This window comes from Eschrichtius robustus, chromosome 1, assembly GCF_028021215.1.
Source record: "Eschrichtius robustus isolate mEscRob2 chromosome 1, mEscRob2.pri, whole genome shotgun sequence".
Lineage (NCBI taxonomy): Eukaryota > Metazoa > Chordata > Mammalia > Artiodactyla > Eschrichtiidae > Eschrichtius > Eschrichtius robustus.
In genome coordinates this window covers 61,193,014-61,212,894 of record NC_090824.1, presented here as the reverse complement: position 1 = coordinate 61,212,894, position 19,881 = coordinate 61,193,014, and the positions used below count along the sequence as shown (strand labels likewise).

Sequence of the window (19,881 nt, the reverse complement as noted above, 5' to 3'; positions counted from 1 at the left end):
GATTTTGGGAAGTCTGTCCCATCAGACTTTGCCAGACTGTCCAAACATATCTGAACTCCATTTAGACTCAAGAGAGCCTCCCTATATTTCAAAAACTTGAGGGTTATTTTTTATTAATCTTTTCTTTTGATCTGTAAGGATATCCTTAAGGAATGGAGAATGAGAATTTAAAGAGAATATTCTTTTAAACCTTTTCCTTATTTCCACTGACTGTGTCTTAAGTTAGACCCTCATCAGCTTTCACGTGGATCCTTTCAAGATCTTCAGTACCAACTGCTAGTTCTTAGCCCCCACTAAGTTTATTTACCAGAAACTTGTTATTATGTTATTTCTGACTAAAAATTTGGCTGGATACCTGCTGACCACAGAATAGTGTCCAACTCCAAAGTGTAGATAGCATAGAGCATCCTTCATGATTTAACCTTACTAGCCTCATACTTTTCTCTGGCAATCTCATGTCAATCACCAGATGTATCAGTCAGCTAATGCTGTGTAACAAACAGCTCCCCAAATCTAGTGGCTTAAGACAGTATTATTATAGCTCTCATGTCTGTGAATTGGCTCAAGTCACTTGATCTAGGCTGGACTTGCACATGTGTCTGTGAGTCATTTGGCTTTTTCACGTATCAGTGGGTCAACTGGAGACTTTAGCTGGGGCAATTCTGCCCTGTGTCTCCCCTCTGGGACCAACATCTAGAGCAGGCACATCCATGCATGCTTTCACCCTGGAGCCATTGGTTTGACCAAGCATGCCTTTCTCATGGTGACAGCAGAAGCTCAAGAGAGCAGCATGCGAGACCCCTTGAACCCTAGGCTTGGAATTGGCACATCATTACTTGTGCCAAGTAATGGCACAATTGGTAAGGTTTCATTCAGAGCCACTGTGTCATGAGGAAGCCTGGCAAGACTATTCTTGCTGAAACACTATTATGATGCTTCTCTCTTTTTGATTCTGTGACTCCTTTGGTCCTTCTCCCATTGATTCTGTGAGTCTTGCCAGTCTTTCAATGCCTCCTGTATGACAAGAGTCTGTTTCTGATGCTCCTGACTGAGAATGTTGATTGAATCACTTGATGACTTGAGTAAGCTCCTTGCTTCCCCCCAGAGATGAACTTTCTTGCTTCAGAAATTTGCGAAGTAGGAGGAGGGAAATGAAGGACATAGGTAATCTGGTACAAGTTCTTACAACTTCATATAAACCAGATGAATAGAGTGATTTCCCTTTTGAATTGGAACCTGCTTGTCAGAAAAGCCATTTTAGAGAATCAGGTGAGCACACACAGCCAAAAGACTCATTACCATCCCTTGGAAATAGAGGGGGAAGTGAGGGAGCCAATATGAAGATCTTTTCCATCCTCACCCTGCTTATCTTCAGTAAGTGACATGTGTGTGCCTGCCCCCGAGGAAGAGAAAGGACCTAAAAATTTGCCCAAAGAGTCCTTCTCCACATGAAATGCCCTTTGTATTCCCCAGACACATTTAGATCCTACCTTTCTCTCATAGCCCATTTTAGGGAAATACTGCCTTCTATTCTAAGAATATTTAATTTGCCCCCTCCTTGCCCTAACTCCGTGGTACAAATTTACTTTCTGCCTCTCTTATGACATGTATTATTGTTATTTACATACACACCAATATATGTGTTTGTCTAGGCTCTGAATACCCAAGTGATCAGAATCGAGTCTTACTTGTCTTTCTATTTTTAGTAGGATGGATCAAATGAATGCCAAATCTGTCTTGTAAGACTGTAAATGACCTGGAGGCAACATTATTTATCTTTTGTCTTTTTATCCCTCACATCACCCCACATAATTCCTTGTACTTAGTAGTCACTATAAATACATATTTGTCGAATGTTGTAAATAAAAATAAGCTTACTCTTGGAGACCTGACTTTTATTATTGAAGTATTTATGTTATTAAATCATGTGTGAGTTGAGGAGGCTTCAAGAATATTCTTATGGATTCTTCTGAAAACTTATCATTTCCACTCCCAGATCCATATGAGAAAAGTTTGCAGGAGCTGGAGTTTAGTATGGGGAAGAGATAAATGAAATTTGATTATTAATTCTCCTTTATGGATGATATTAGTCATTCTTCATCTTAACTAAGGAAGGTGTATACATTGCCTAAAATATAAACATAGATTGGATATTATTTATAGATTTGTGTTTCTCAGGGGAGTTACAGACTTTCCTTCATTGACTTTACCTAGTAATAGGACAAAGAACCATGTTCTTGGTGTTCTTGGTGTTGGTGTGTCCTGCTTCTAGTAAGCTCTTTAATTCTCTCTATTTCTGTGGTTTTCACAAATACTATAGTAATGGTGCATAGCATGTGTCTTTTAAAGTTGCTGACATATGTAATGAAATGTTAGATGATAATGTTTCGTGATGTACAGGATAATTATGTGGGACAAAGAAAAGCGTGTTAAATATCGCCCAGTATATATTGCTAATGCACATACTTTTTGTATTGCTTAAAGATCTAGCACAAAATACTTAACTTTTTAATGGACTTTCTTAAACAATATATATCTTTTAAAAGGGCTAAGAAAAATTATGTAATTATAGGTAATAAGGAAGAAAACACATAATTACCTAAATAAAGAATTGTAATTGTTTTGAGATCTTGGGATCTTAGGTTCTCTAGGAAATGCCATGAAATATCTGAAGAGCTAGAGTTTTACCTTTAGTGCCTTTTTAAGTTGTTTATTTCTTTGTAACAAATCACCCCAAAGCTTAGCAGCTTAAAACATTGAATATGTATTATTTCACATAGTTTCTGTGGGTCAGGACTTCAGGTGCAGCTTAGCTGGATGATTCTGGCTCAAGGTCATGGGATTGTGGTCAAGATCTTGTTGGTGGCTGCCATTATTTGAAGACTTGATTGGGTCTGGAGGATCCACTTTCAGGATACCTCAATCACAAGACTAGCTGTTTGGTGCTGGTTGTTGCCAGGAGATCTCAATTCCTTACCATGTAGACCTCTTGATAGGATTGCTTGAGTGTCCTCATGACATGGCAGCTGGCTTCCCCTAGAGCTAGTGTTCTAAGAGAGAGCAAGGTTGGAGCTGCAGTATATTTTATGATAAAGCTACACACTGTCATTTCCGCTCTAGCTTACTAATGACACAGGTCTGCCGTATTCACTGAGTAGGGGACTACTGAATGGCATGATTATCACCAGATGGAAATCATTGGGGGCCATCTGGGACACTGGTTATCAGAGCCTTTTTGTAATAAGATCTGCAAATGGTACTACGAATGTTTTTGCTGAATATTAGAGATAGGTTAGCTGTGTAGTAACTTGTTGAGTTTTATTTTAGTTAAAAAATTTTGAATGATTTTACAATAGAAAACATTTAAGAAAATTAATTGAACTTATTATTTGACTTAGAACAGTGAAAACTGAAAGAAACCATAACAAATATGTTTTCATCCTTCTTCAGTTTGTGTCTTGAAAGTTCCAGTATTATAGATTCCTGTTGACTAAGTAAACAAAAGAGGGATATAGGAACTTTCAAAGCAAATTGACACAAGCACATATTTTCAGGTGGTCTTATATTAAGACATGAAATGAGAACCGCCATTCTCCCTTCCCTCTTCCTCTGCCCTTCCAACCCAAGAACCCAGCTCTTCCCCAATTTTATTTCCCAATGGCATAATTGGAACTGGTGCATTTTCTTGTATTTATACACTTATCCTCATCTCTCTATATAAACTGAATCCCTATTGAACTTGGAGCCTGTGCATAATAATTATGCTTGATTGAATACATTGCTTTGCATTTTAAAAAACATTGTTTCTAGTCTGTTATTTTCAGCTCTCTAACTAGATTGTAAGCTTTAAAAAAAAAATTAATTAATTAACTTTTGCCTGGGTTGTGTCTTCACTGCTGCATGTGGGCTTTCTCTAGTTGCGGGGAGCAGGGGCTACTCTTCAGTTGTGGTGCGCGGGCTTCTCATTGCGGTGGCTTCTCTTTGTTGCAGAGCACAGGCTCTAGGTGCACGGGCTTCAGTAGTTGTGGCATGCGGGCTCAGTAGTTGTGGCTTGTGGGCTCAGTAGTTGTGGCTCGTGGGCTCAGTAGTTGTGGCTTGCGGGCTCTAGAGAGCAGGCTCAGCAACTGTGGCGCACGGGCTTAGTTGCTCTGTGGTATGTGGGATCTTCCTGGACCAGGGCTCGAAGCCATGGCCCCTGCATTGGCAGGCGGATTCTTAACCACTGCGCCACCAGGAAAGTCTCTAGATTGTAAACTTCTTGAAGAAAAACATCTTGCTTCATATTTCTCAGGGATTCCTAGCCTTGATGCTCTGTAGCATAGAGCTGTCACATAGCTGGCTATAACTCACTAAATAGCTGGTGCTTAATTCAAAGGAATGTCATATCTGATACAGCAGATACTATAAGCTAGAAGCAGGCATATTAACTAAAATTTATTTTTAGGCTTCTGAAAGGAAAAGCCCAAATTTTGTGTTGTCTTCCCTAGTAAGAATGTCAGGGAATAAAGGATAGTGTGTTACTTGACTGTAGGCTTTATCATATTCTGAAGATATTTTATTGATTGCCTCTGTTTTAGATGACCTGGATTAAACAAGCCTTTTATGAATACTCCAATAATTTTTTTCTAAAAGTACTATATAATTTTATAGTATATAGCACCTATCAGAAATGTGATATAAGAAGTGAAAATCCATTTGAAACACTGTATTCTGGAAATATATTTTTTTGAACAGGCTTAAGTAATGGACATTATTCTGTTAGGACTTTGTGGAAAAGCTACCATACATATTTAGTTATAGATAGTGTCTGTAGAAATTTTGATGTTTACATTTATATGGCTGCCACTCTGGTTCATTTTTTTTAAATCATATTTTTTAGAACAGACAGTTTACTGAATACAGGGGTCAGCCATCCAGAACAATCATATAAAATGTTTAATTAAAAAAAAAAGTCAAATGTGGTTAAGAATGAATGCAAAGCAGCTCTGACACATTCTTGTGCCTGTAAGCAGGATTCTACAGGCCAATGCCGGCAGGGTTTTGCCTGCGGGAAGCAAGAGAAAGTCAATGCAAATCAGGGCAGTTTCTCAAGAAAATAACCTGTGTGGACAAGTATTTGCTTAGGGCCATAAAAATGTCTTTTCTTTCCTTCTTTCTGAAACTTGAACTTCATAGTGAGTTAAAGGCAGTGCACCTTGAATAAGTGCTGATGAAACCATAAAAGAGTATGTGGTAGAAATACACTTTGGCCTCTATTTAGCAGCAAGCGTCATTTGGGGAGAACTGGATTGCTTGAGGAAGAGTGGGGGGAAGTTGGTCTCCCCATCACTTTTAAAAGATGATTGAAAAACTACTGGCCCTGCCTAACAGGCCAGCGGAACACTGCTGCTTCTGTTGCTGGTCCGTCTGCTTGAAGCAGTTTAGGGGAAAGACCACAGACTCTGTTTGTTTTGAATACTACCCAGCACGCTTTGGGGCTTAAAGCTCTGGTTTCAATGTCTGTGAAATTGGGGCTTCCTTCAGACTTTACTAATCTTTCAAGTTCCTTCCAGCTCTGACATTTTGGATTCTAAGTTAGACACCACAGGTTGAAACTGCCCTGAGAAGCACATGAAAAATGTATCTAGGATTGTGAAGCTGGACTGCTCATGGCTTTATACATTTTCAAGTTTTAAAACATTTGTTCAACACTGTGCCAGACCCTGTGAAAGATGCCGAACAATGCTACTTGTTATAGTTTCTGACTCAGTTGGGGAGACAAAATAGAATTAATACATGTTAGGCAAAATACTAATTGTGTTTCTTTAAAGAATTATCTTTGCTTTTATTCTTAGTCCTAAATCCAAGATTTCTGATTCAAGGCGGTTTTTATATCTCAGTAAAGTTTTTTAGTTTTCTTCACATTTGTTAAGGCTCTGTTTTGGTAGTTTATATTTTTTGTTGCTTTTTGTGACTTTTGTTCCTTTTCTCGTTTTCTAAATTTGGTTTTTGTGAATTGATTTTATGCCTAAATAACACTATTTATAATACTTTTGCAATAGATTCTTTTGGGGTTTCTAGGCATATAGTCATAGCCTCTTTAAATCACAGTAATTTGGTTAAATCATTTCTTATAATCTTATGTTTTATTTATTTCATATCTAGAATTTCCAGTATAATAACAAATGATGATGGTGACAATAGGCATCCTTATTTTGTTTTTTATTTCAATGTGAACAGTAATAGCTATTACTACATATAAGATTTTTTGTTTTCATGTATTATTTATTCCTCACAGTAAACATAAGAGATATGTACTATTATTATCTCCATTTTACGAAACCAAGGCCCAGAGAGATTAAGTAACTTGTTCAAGTCTGCCCTAAAGTGACTGAGTTAAGATTTGAATTGAAGCAGTTTGACTACAAAGCATGTGTACTCAGTCATCTTATCACAGTGCCTTCCTATGTGATTCTCACTTGAGACTACCATGGTAGTAACTCTTACCTGTTACCTCCACATTCATGTATGTTACTACATTTATGTTAAAATTTCGATCTAACACTAGCTAAATTTTTATCAATAAATCATTATTTTTTACATTACATGTCTTTTAAAAATGTCAGATGTGAATTTTATTTCTATAAATTTACTATAATACAGACAAGCAAAATAAGTTCTTTTGTTATTGGACAATGTCTTAGAATTATCAAGTATAAATTTTATTGCTATATAAGGAAGTGTTGAAGGAGCAGGGAATATTTTCAGGTGCTCATCAAACCCAATCACTTTTTTTTCACATTGAGGTGAAATTCACATAACATAAAATTAACCATCTTAAAGTTCACAATTCAGTGGCATCTAGTACATTCACGATGTTGAGCAACTATCACCTCCATCTGGTTCCAAAACGATTTCATCATCCCCAAAGGATATCCCACATGCATTAAGAAGTCACTCTCCATCTACTGCCCCCCTCCAGCCCCTGGCAACCACAAGTTGTTTTCTGTCTCAAGGGATTTACCTCTTCTGGATGTTTCATATAAATGGAATCATGCGATATATGACCTTTTGTGTCTGGTGTCTCAATTAACATAATAATTTTGAGGTTCATTTATGTTTTAGCATGTATTAGTACTTCACTTCTTTTTTTTTTTTTGCTGAATAATATTCCATTGTCAGTTGATAGGCATTCAGGTTATTTCCACCCTTTGGCAATTGTGAATAGTGTTACTAAGAACACTGATGTACAAATGTCTGTTTGAATACCTGCTTTCAATTCTTTTGGGCATTTTCTAAAAGTGGAAATGCTGGATCATATGGTAATTCTATGTTTAAGTTTTTGAGTAACCACCAAACTTTTTTATTGTGGCTGCACCCTTTACGTTCCCACCAGCAATGTATAAAGTTCTAATTTCTCCACATCCTCACCAGCTTTTGTTATTGTCTGTATTTTTTCCTATTATAGCATCCTATCTGGGGTGAAGTGCTATTTCATTGTGATTTTTTTTTTTTTTTTGGCTGCACTGCATGGCATGCAAGATCTTAGTCCCCCAACCAGGGATCAAACCCGCACCCTGCAGAATCTTAACCACTGGCCTGCCAGGGAAGTCCCTGTATTTCATTGTGATTTTGATTTGTGTTTCCCTAACGAATATCTTTTCATATGCTTGTTGGCTATTTGTATATCTTCTTTGGAGGAATGTCTATTCAAGTCCTTTGCACATTTTTTTTTTGACTGCATAAAAATGAAAATTTATTGGCTATTTTCTCTCCTGTGATTTCCTTCTCACTTTTACTAAATAAATCACAGGGTTTTCTAAAGCAGAGAATTAGTGCTTCAACTCCCGGAATATTTTTATTGTATATTAGTGTCAAGATTGTGCCAAAGGAAAGAACACTAGACGGTTTTCTGTTGCATAGTAATATTATAATATTAATGATGAACAAGTGATTCTGAGAGGAAAAGCATACTTGTATGAGAAATGCTGAAGTCATTGACACTAAAGAATGATTAGTATTAGGATTAAGGTCAGAGAGAGTGGGGTGGTCAGGAGAGTTACAACAGGTAGGAAGAGGGAAGGAGGGAAATTCTTAAGCTAAATAATCAGGACAGCTCCTTTGATTCCCTCCTTTTGCTTTTCCCCAACTTCAAAATTACTAGTGTTATTGCCAGAGTATTATTAACTTCAAAGCTGGGATCGTTTGCCCATTTTTTAATTGGGATTTTTTTTTTGTTTTTGTTGAGTTCTAAGAGTTCTTTTTATATTCTGGATACATACCCTTATCAGATAAATGATTTGTAAATAGGTTGTTCTCCCATTCTATAGGTTGTCTTTTCACTTTTTGATGCACGAAAATTTTAAATTTTGATGAAGTCCAAATTTTTTTTTCTTATGCTTTTGGTGTCATTTCTGAGAATCTATTACTAAATCCAAGGTCATGAAGATTTACCCTTACATTTTCTTCTAATAATTTTATAGTTCTTACGCTTAGGTGTTTGATCTATTTTGAGTTAATTTTTGTATAACATGTGAGATGGGGGGCCATGTTGATATCCAGTTGTCCTGGCTCTATTTGAAGAGATGATTTATACCCCTTTGAATGATCTTGGGACCCTTGTAAACATTAACAGTTGGATGAGATTATTTCAGGACTTTCAGTTCTATTCCATTGATTTAGATGTCTGTCCTTATGCTAGCATCACAGTTTTTAATTACTGTAGCTTGATAGTAAGTTTTGAAATGGGGAAGTGTGAGTGCACCAACTTTTTCTTTTTCAAAATTGTTTTGCCAATTCAGGGTCCTTTTCAATTCAATTTGAATTTTTGGATCAGCTTTTCTATTTCTGCAAAAAAAGGCCTTTAGGATTTTGATATGGATTGCATTGAATCTGTAGATTGCTATGGGGAATCTTGCCATCTTAACAATATTAAGTCTTCCCATCCATGAACCTGTGATGTCTTTTCTTTTATTTAGGTCTTCTTTAATTTCTTTCAGCAATGTTTTATAGAAGTCTTGTGTCTACTTGGTTAAATTTATTCCTAAGTATTTTATTCTCATTGATGCTATTGTAAATGGAAAGTTTTCTTAATTTCATTTTTAGATTGTTCATTGTTAGTATATAGAAATTTAATACTTTAAAATATTTTTATATTGTACCTGCAACTTTAGTGAATTTATTTATTAGCTCTAATAGTTTTTTGGTATTATTTACGGTTTTCTACATATAAGATCATATCATCTGTGAATAAAGATAATTTTACTTCTTCTTGTGTAACTTGGATGCCTTTTATTTCTTTTTCTTGCCTAATTCCTTCAACTAGAGTTTCCAGTACTATGTTGAATAGAAGTGGTGAAATTGGGCATCATTGTTCCCGATATTAGGGAGAAAACTTTCAGTCTTTTACCATTGAGTATAATGTTAGCTCTTGGTTTTTCATAAATATCCTTTGTCAAGTTGAGGAAGTTCCATTCTATTCCCAGTATTTTTAGTGTTTTTTGTTTTTGTTTTTGTTTTAACCACAGACGGGTTTTGGATTTTGTCAAATCCTTTTTCTGTAACAATTGAGGTGATCATGGGTTTTTTTTTCCCCTTCATTCTATTAATGCGGTGTATTACATTGATTGCTTTTTGTATGTTGACCCATTCTTGCACACGTGGGATATACCCCACTTGGTCATGTCTTATAATCATTAAAATTTGCTGCTGGTTCAGTTTGCCAGTAATTTGTTGAGGATTTTTGCATCTATATTCGTAACAAAAATTGTCTATAGTTTTCTTTTCTTGTAATGTCTCTATCTGGCTTTGGTATCAGAGTTATGCTGGCCTCACAGAATGAGTCAGGAAGTGTTTCCTCTTCTTCTATTTTTTGAAAAGTTTGAGAAAGATTGTTTGGTAGAATTCACCAGTGAAACCATCTGGTCCTGGACTTTAAATTGTTGGAAGGTTTTTTTTTTTTTTTTTTTTAAATTTTATTTATTTATTTGTTTATTTATTTATGGCTGTGTTGGGTCTTCGTTTCTGTGCGAGGGCCTTCTCTAGTTGTGGCAAGCGGGGGCCACTCTTCATCGCGGTGCGCGGGCCTCTCACTATCGCGGCCTCTCTTGTTGCGGAGCACAGGCTCCAGACGCGCAGGCTCAGCAATTGTGGCTCACGGGCCCAGTCGCTCCGCGGCATGTGGGATCTTCCCAGACCAGGGCTCGAACCCGTGTCCCCTGCATTGGCAGGCAGACTCCCAACCACTGCGCCACCAGGGAAGCCCTGTTGGAAAGTTTTTGATTACTGATTCAATCTCTTGCTATAGGTCTGATCAAATTTTCTGCTTTTTCTTAGGTCGGTTTTAATAGTTTGCTTGTATTTTAAAATATAATTCTTGACATTTACACTCAGTTTTGTTAGCCATTTAAAACTTATTTAGACTATTATTTATGTTTAAATAGTTTCATTGCATACCACTTTTACTCATCTATTTTTATACTTTAACTTTTTATTTTGGAGCACTTAATTGCATCTGCAAATAATTTTTCTAGAAGGTTATTTCATGTATGGTGGGTTTTCTGAGCTGCGTATATCTGTGATCCCCACTGCAGAGGAGACATGCAGAGTTCTGAGCCAAAAGGAGAGGATGCCCCTGTTCTCTCTTGTGTAGGCTCATTGTCAAGGAGTTCTTTGTGTGTCTCTTAGCTTCATGGAGTCACCTGTGAAAAGTGTTCCTTTAGCTTCTGTCTGTAGAAGCTTCTAAGGACCAGGCACCAGTGTCTGAGACAGATTCCACTGTTTTCCTAATCATCCAACCTTCCCACTGTTGTCTGCCTGAAACCCTCTCTGCATTTCCTGCCCAAATTGACCATTGGGAGCTCTGCCGACAGGTCAGCATTTGCTTCCAGAATCTGTCAGAATATCTTTTTCTGGGCACAAACTTACACATCTGCTACATTTCTAATTAAATATTTTATAGCATATGTTTAGGTGTGCTTTTATTTTCACTGATTTTTTTTTTCCTGGAACATGACAACGCAAACCCTTTTAACTTACCTACACCTTTAAAAAAATCAGTTAAATCATTTTGTATCCAGCTACTCACTTTTGCTTTTATTTAATTTACTTTTGTATTAAAAAAACATCAATTATCCTCACATTGTCTCTTCATTTTCTCTGATTTTATTACTATCTTCCCATTGCTTCCACCTCCATCCCCCCCATCGCTCTTTGGTCATTTTCCTCTATATTTTGGAAGACCTTATAATTTGTCCTCTACCATCTGATTTAATTTTCTTCATTAACATATTTTAAAATCTGCTTTTTAATATGTATTTAAATATTTTAATACTATTATTGCATTTTATTTTTGTTCAAACCTTCTTAGTTGATTCAGTTTGTTTCATTTTTATCTTGAAGTTTTCAACTCATTATCTTTACTCTGCATGGATTTCTATATTTTTTGGCAGAAATCATATCTTCTTGCATCTTGTGAGCACATCACACAATTAAAAAAAATTTATTCCTTTGGTATTTCAAAGTGTTGTCTCTTTTCCCTTATCCTGCAATGGTTTTCCATAGGCCTTAAGTTGCCTTTTTCTCTTTATTCATGAAATGAATATGTTCTTTAAATCTAGAAGTTTATTCTAATATAAAATAAAAAAATTTTAAAAAATCATTAAAATTATATGACCTTAAAAAAAAAGTCTAGAAGTTTATGAACTGAATGCGTTTGTGGGCTTCTTTTACCCTGCACTGTTTTCCAGAGCCCTATCTATTGAGTAGGTTGACTTGCCAATCTCTGAGTCTCACTTCCTGGTTCTAGCAAGTTTTCACTATGGAATCTCTATTTCACTGTAGTGTAATCTTCTTCAGTACCCATGGTGTGGTTTTCTAAAATGTTGAACTAATGAAAAGTATGAAAAGCTCTAGGTTTCTTTTTGTACTGTTTTTATCCCCTATTTATTTTACTTTATATTTTTAACTTATTTTCTTAATGGTTACCTTTGAAATTATAATTAACATCCTAACATAATAATCTGGTTCATATGTATACAACTTAATTTCAATAATATAAAAAATTTGCTCCTGTATAACTCTGTTCCCTACTCTTTGTGATGCTCTTGTCATGTAAATTACATTTTTAATGCAATATGTGTCCATCAATACATATTTATAATTATTGCTTTATTCATTTTTCTTTTAAATCAGATAGGAGAGAAAAGTTACAAACAAAAATTTTATTTGTATTGTCTTATATATTTACCTATTTACTTTTACCAGTGCTCTTTATTTTTCATGTGTATTTGAGTTATTGTCTAGTGTCTTTTCATTTCAGCCTGAAGACTCACTTTAGTGTTTCTTGTAGGGCAATTATATTAGTGACAAACTCTCTTAGTTTTGTTTATTTGGGAATATTTTCATTCCTCCTTCATTTTTGAAGGATAGTTTTAGAACTATCCTGAATTTAGAATTCTTGGTTGACATTTTTTTTCTTTTAGCACTCTATCTATGTCATCCCACTGCCTTTTAACCACCATGGTTTCTGATGAGAAATCAGTTGTTAATCTTACTGAGGATTCCTTATAGGTGATGAGTTGCTTTTCTCTTGCTGCTTTCAAGATTCACTCTTTGTTTTTGAATAGTTTGACAGTTTGGTTATGGTGTGTTTAGCTTCTTTGATATGTAGATGATTTCACCAGGGAAAATTTCTGCCATTATTTCTTCCAATATCCTTTCTGCCCTCCCCTCTTCTTTTGGAACTCCCATTTTGCTTGATGGTGTCCCACAGGTCTCTAGGGCTCTGTTCAGTTTTCTTCATTACTTTTTCTTTTTCTTTTTGTTCCTCAGACTGAATAACCTCAACTGACCTATTTTCATGTTCACCAATTTTTTTTCTCGGTCTGCTCAAATTTCTACTGAGCACCTCTATTGAATTTTTCATTTCAGTTAATGAACTTTTCAGAATTTCTATTTGGTTCATTTTTATAACTTCTATCTCTTTATTGATATTGTCTGTTTGATGAGACATTATTGTCATACTTTCCTTCAGTTGTTTAGACATGGTGATTTAAAGTCTTTGTCCAATGTCTGCGCTTCCCCAAGGATGGTTCTTTTGATTGTCTTGTTTCCTGTGTTGAGCCATACTTTCTTTGTTCTTTGCATATCTCATACTTTTTGTTATAAATTGGCCATTTAAAATAATATAATGTGATAATTGTGAAAATAAGATCCTCCTCCCCCCACCCCCAGGGTTTGTTGTTGTTGCTGTTTTGCTGTTGTAGTTCTTATTTTTATTGTTATCATTTAAAAAATTTTAGTGGCTTTCTTGAACTAATTTTGTAAAGTCTTTATTTGTAGTCATGTATGGCCACTGAAGTCTCTGCTTGCTAAGCTTAGTGATCAGGTGATGACTGAATATAGATTTCCTTGAATGCCTGGAACCAATCAATGTCTTTTAGTTTTTGCTAAGGGGCTCTTTTGTGTGTTGGGACACACCTTCAGTGCCCAGGTAGGCAGTTTAGAACTCTGCACTAGCCCTCACTTCCAACTTGCCTAGAGCCTCAAAGTCAGTCAGATGTGAAAACTTAGGGCTTCTAGGTCTTTTCTGAGCATGTGCACAGCCCTTGGTATGCACTTCAGTGTAGTGCAAGCACCTGACAATTAGCTTTTTTGATTTTAATGTAATTGCCTAACATTAAACTTTTGATTCCTGAGGCATCCAATTCAAAGACATCCATCTTGACTAAACACATTGCCAGCTACACAACTAGATTAAGAGCCAGACCACCTCACCCATGAAGTTCCCCCTTTTGGAAATCTCTGGTTGATCTAGATAACTGACTGTTTGATTGAACACTTTGATTCCCACCCTTATGTTTTAAATTCATCAATAGTGAGTAAACCTGTAAAACCCTGGGCACCCCACCCTTTATACTAATAAAGGCAGAACCCCAGGTCCATTCTCCCCCTACCCCCCCTCTCTCTATCTGCCTGTGATCTCACTGTGTGGCCCCAGGTATGCTGTGTATCTTTCAGGACTCATAAATAAGCCTGTCTTTTCAAAGTTCCCAGATGGTTTTGCTGAGGTATACCTTGCAATCATAATGGTGCCTCCAGTCAGAGAAATGTCTGTGGGGGCTTGCCACAAATAGTATGAGCCCAGTTGAGTGCTCACAAGCATTTCTAGGTGATAGCATCACTACTGATAGGCTGAGACTGACTCAGAACAATCAGACTACACATTTATATGGCCTAGTCACTAAAATATTTATTTTATTGTTATCTTTCTTTTTCAAGGCTACAGCTGAGCTGGACAGAAGAGTATGGGAATAGAAAAAACTCATTGTTCTTACTGAGATTCATTAGTCTTTGATGAACAAGTGCTCCTTGGGTTACTATAAGTCTTTCAACAGTAAATTATGAGGCACAGAGATAAATAAGAAAATATGGCCCACACACAGAAAAAAATTAATAGAAACTGTTGTTGAAGAAGGACATTGGACTTATTAGACAAATACTTTAAATTTTCATATATTTTTGTCTTCATACTTATTTTATTGGGTAGTTTGGAGAGGCTATTTTTGGCCATTTTGATGCCCTTTAAACCTGGCCTTTTGTGCTCAACACAATGGTTTTGAGATTCATTCATTTCATTGCTTATATTAATAGCTAACTTTTATTTTGAGAATGGGATCTTAACTGGTTATTGCTGGTATGAAATTTCATTTGTTGAATTTGTTAGGCATGCCTTTTACCTCTACACTGGTCTGATAGTTTTTCAATTGATTTTCTTTTTTCCACCAAATATATGGTCTAATTAATATATTTCTAGTTACTTTTCACTCAGAAATAGGTTGAATTTTATTGATGATTTTTGTCAGCAATTATTAAAAGGATCATATGAATTTCCATGTTAATCTGTTACTCTCATAAACTGGCAATGAATTATCCATCCAGTTTGGGGAATAAGTTCCTTTGTCAAGATGCATTGTTTCTAAATATGCTGATTAGTTAGATTTGCAAATATTTTAATTGGGGATTTTTGCATTTATGTTTACAAGTGATGTAAGCTGTAGGTTTCTTTATTAAGATGTTTTTATCCATTTTTGACATTTTTATGTTACCTACATTAATATGTGGAGAAATTTCTTTTTTTTTTTTTTAAAGGAACTCCTTTATTTATTTATTTATTTATTTATTTATTTATTTATGGCTGTGTTGGGTCTTCATTTCTGTGTGAGGGCTTTCTCTAGTTGTGGCAAGAGGGGGCCACTCTTCATTGCGGTGCGCGGGCCTCTCACTATCGCGGCCTCTCTTGTTGTGGAGCACAGGCTCCAGATGCGCAGGCTCAGTAGTTGTGGCTCACGGGCCTAGTTGCTCTGCAGCATGTGGGATCTTCCCAGACCAGGGCTTGAACCCGTGTCCCCTGCATTGGCAGGCAGATTCTCAACCACTGCGCCACCAGGGAAGCCCGAGAAATTTCTGTTTTTAATCATGATATATTTCAATTGTAGAACACATACTCTTCACTCAGATTTTTCAAAATTTATTTATTTTTTTTACCACATTCACTTCAGATTGTTTAAATAAATAGAAAATTACAAGTAAAGTAGAGGCCCCCTTTGTATCTCTTTCCAGTAATTCTCTTCCACCTCAGATGTGAACAATATCCTGAATTTGGTGTTCATTGTTGTCATGTTTTTATACTTTAATGATGTATTTGTAAAGCTAAAAGGTGGTGAAGAATTTTTTGTAGGCTTTCACATTTAAAATTAACTGTTTAGTTATTATATTTGTAAAAAGTGTAGTCTCTCGAGCCAGATAGTCTTTGTTTGAAATATCTAACTATAATAGCAAATTTTTCTGCTTCTGTTTTCAGTTCTTTTAGTTTTTGTTTTATGCTCTTTGTAGCTTTGTCATCAGTGCATACTATATGTCTTCTGAGGGACTTGACTCTTTTTTTTTATTATGCAGTGATCCGATTTTTCCTTCTAATACTTCACGTTTTAAAGTCTGCCTTGTCTGATGTTAATATAGCCATGCCAGTTTTCTTATGCTAGTGTTTGCATGTTATATTTTCCTTCATCCTTTTACTTTTAACCTATTTGTGTCTTTATACTTAAAGTAGGTTTCCCATAGCAATCATATAGTAGGATCTTGTTTTTTCTGCAGTGTGACAACCTTTGTCTTTTAATTGGAGTGGTTAGCACAATTTACATGCAAGTATTGATATGGTTGGGTTTGTATTTATATCTTGCTATTTGCTTTCTATTTGTCGCATTTGTTCTTTTCCCCCTTTTTCCTCTTTACCTGCCTTCTTTTGATTAATTTTTAGCATTTCATGCTACTTCATACTGTTAGCTTATTTACCTTTTTGTTTTATTGTTTTAGTGAGTGCTATGGGGTTTACAATATGCATATTTAACTTATCCCAGTAAATTGTATATTGTATAAGAAACTGATAGTAGTATACTTCTTTTTCCCTTCTTCTGTTATTGTGATCTCATTTGTGTATATTTCATATCTATATAAGTTATAAATCTCAAAATATATCATTTTTAATTTAAACAGTCTGTTATATTTAAAAAAACTTCAAAAAGGGAAAAAGTCTTTTTTATTTACCCACTTTTAAAATCATTTTATCATTTATTTTCATTGTGTGCATTCAAGTTTTACTCCTTCTGCTTGAAGAATTTCCTTTAACATTTTTTGTAATGCAAGTTTGATGACAATAAATTTTTCACCTTTTGTTTGCTACAGAAGTATTTCACCTTCAGTTTTAAAAGATATTTTTGCTGGATATGGTATTCTATGTGGACAGTTGTTTTTTTTCAGTACACGTACTCTAAATATGTTGCTTTATTGTCTTCTGTCTTGCACTGTTCTGACATAAACCTGCAGTATTAATTTGTGGTAATTAGTTGCCAGTAATTCTTTATGTCTTTGTACTTATTGTTTCTCTGGATGCTTCTAAGATTTTTTCCTGTATAACTGTTTTTTTTTTTTTCATTTTGATTATAATGTGCTTGGCACAGTGTTCTTTGTGTGTTTATCCTTGTGGTTCATGGAGCTTTTTGCACCAGGGGTTTATAGTTGTCATCAAATTTAGAAAAATGTTGGCTATTTTTCGTACAAATATTTTCTGCTCTCTTCACACCCTCCTTTCTGTGACTCAAATTAAATATATGTCAGTTTGACTGTTTGTTAATTTTGTTTCAATTTTTATTTCTCTAGGTGATATATTTTGTATGGTTTCTATTGCTATGTCTTTAACTGATCTTTTCTTCTGCAGTATTTTCTCTGATATTTATGCCACTCAGTGGAATTTTTATTTCAGATAGTGGACATTTTATCTGAATATTCCATTTGATTCTGTTTTTTATCTTACATTTGCTCCTCATTATGTTTACATCTTTGAAATTTATAATATTTATGTTAGAAGTTTCAAGATCCTTATCTCTTAATTCCAATGTCTCTGCTATTTTTGGGTCTCTTTCTGTTTTTTTCTTCTGGTTATGTGTTACATACTCATGCCTCTTCACATGACTAGCAGCTTTGAGTAGGTGCTGAACATTGTGAATTTTACATTGTAGAGTACTGGATTTTGTTGTCTTCCTTTACAAAGGGTCAGAGTTTGTTCTGTTAGGCAGTTAAGCTACTTGAAGATCAGCTTGATCTTTTTAAGTATTATTTTAAAGTGTTGTCAATGTCCAGAGAAACTATTACTCTAGGACTAATGTACGATCCGTCTGAGGTTTGTAATGAAGATCTTTCCATAAGATCTTATGGAAAAACCCAAACAAACTTTTTGGCCAACCCAATACCATGTATTAAGAATGTCTGGTGGGAGATCTAATGATTCCTAGCATTGTGTGAGCTCTGGGAATTGTGGCTTCAGCTCTTTGGTAATTGCTTTTTTTCCCCCAGCAGTTTTTCTTTGTCCGGCCTCATGGGTTTCACCATTGTACAAGCAGATTGGTGTTCAGCCAAAGACTCAAGGATTCTAAGCAGATTTCTGGAGCTCTTTCTCTATGCAGCTCCCTCCTCCCCATAATGTGCCCTACAAATTCTACCCTTTTTGTCTTTTCCTTACTCTAATTTCTGTCTCTTTAACTCAGTGAGATACCTGGGCTTTGTGTGATTTCTCTCTCCTTGTGTTGTGGTCTAGAAATTGTATAAGGCAGAAATCTGGGGTGATTTAGCTCTTAGCCTTTTTTGTTTCCATTCTCTTAGTCATTTAGTCTTGCATTGCCTGTTGTCCAACCCTAAAAGAGTTGTCCTTATATTTTGTCTAGTTTTATAGTTATTTTTGACAAGTGAACAGAAGTAGAAGATAGTAACCTCAGTTGAATCTTTTTAATTAAGCAAAATTAGAAAAGCAGTATTTTAAAGTACAAGGAATGCTCATATTTTGCTGCTGACATTACTAAAAGGCTAGAGGAGAAAGGGACCGTAAAAAGTCATGAGCATCCATTTTAAGAATGATAAAACTGAGGAAAAGGGAAGCAAGATAACTTGCCTGTTGCTGTCTGTCTGTGACTTTACAATTTGGGCAGAAGCTGGGTCTCTTTATTCCTATTCATTGTTAGACACTGTAGTGCACTATCTTCTTACCACTTCAACTGATTTGAGAATATATCATAGCAATTAGCATTAGTAATGATAAAAATGACACTAACAGTTCTACCCATTAACGTTTTTAAAAAATATTTATGTATTTGGGTGCGCTGGGTCTAGTTGCGGCATGCAGTTTCTTGCTGCGTGCGGGATCTTTGTTTTGGCGTGTGGGATCTTTAGTTGTGGCATGTGGACTCCTTTAGTTATGGCATGCAGGCTCTTAGTTGTCGCATGTGGGATCTAGTTTCCTGACCAGAGATCAAACCCGGGCCCCCTGCATTGGGAGCACGGAGTCTTAACCACTGGACCACCAGGGAAGTCCCCCCATTAACATTTAAAGTATATTTATATTCCTTCTTGCTCTTGGTTAGATTAAATTTTACTTTTGATTTTATCTTTCTTGCGCAGCCATTTAAAAGCAGTGTTTTATAGTATCTGATTTAATATTACCTAATTGTCTTATTAAATCTGATGATATATCTATAGAGCCCAGTAATTTAAAAAGCCTTAAAATTGGAACAATAGGCAAAATATTTTTATTGTATCTTTTGTTCTATATTTCTCATTTACTGCATTATATTGACTAGCATTTTACTGCATTGAATAATATGTCTCAGTGATTTTTAAAATTGACATTATTTTAATTATTTTCTTTTTCTCCTTCAAGGATATTTCTTTAATGGGAAAAGTGTACTGGCAAAAAACACCGCAAGTGCAAGCAGAGCAAGGACTGCAGATAAGTATTAAGGAACCTCAAATGGTAAAGTCTTTAATAAAAATCCTCCTTGCCTATATTTAAGTAATAGTCTGCTTCTGTTGCTTGAATGTTTATCTAGAGAGTTAAAAAAAATCTCCTCTGACTTATTTTAGAGGCGTGTTTAACTGTAAGCACATCTAATCTAATACCACGTTGAGAGTCTTGGCTATTTTGACTCACCATTGCTGCCTATCATAGACCTTTGGAGCTAAGGCCCAAAACTCATTTCGGAAGGAAAAGATTTTAACAATTCTTCTGGTCTAAAGACATTTAGATCTAGAAGGTAGCTGGAGAATTAATTAAAAATTATTAGCTTCTAAGAAAGCATCACCTTATTCTTTATTTACCTAGAAGAATTGTGAAAAGCATTGACAAGGGGCGTGTTTTGTAGAGAAATATGGACACTTGGTGACAAAAGTTTGTTTCAGAAATAGAACTTCCTTTTCATCCATCATTGGCAAAATACTTACGGGATTCAAAGCAATCTGGAACATATTCCTTGTGAATGCGAAGTGCCTCCCTGTGTGTAGAAATCCACATTTATA

At 35.5% G+C, this 19,881-nt stretch overlaps 1 protein-coding gene across 1 annotated transcript in view; it reads left to right on the top strand.

The window, feature by feature from the left end:
- The window catches only part of TTC6 (tetratricopeptide repeat domain 6), a 205,300-nt gene that overhangs the window by 43,595 nt on the left and 141,824 nt on the right, over positions 1–19,881 (top strand). Inside the window, exon 2 of the mRNA XM_068532443.1 lies at positions 19,247–19,339. Within this exon, the coding sequence (XP_068388544.1) occupies positions 19,247–19,339 (93 nt within the window). The remainder of the gene's footprint in view (positions 1–19,246; positions 19,340–19,881) is intronic.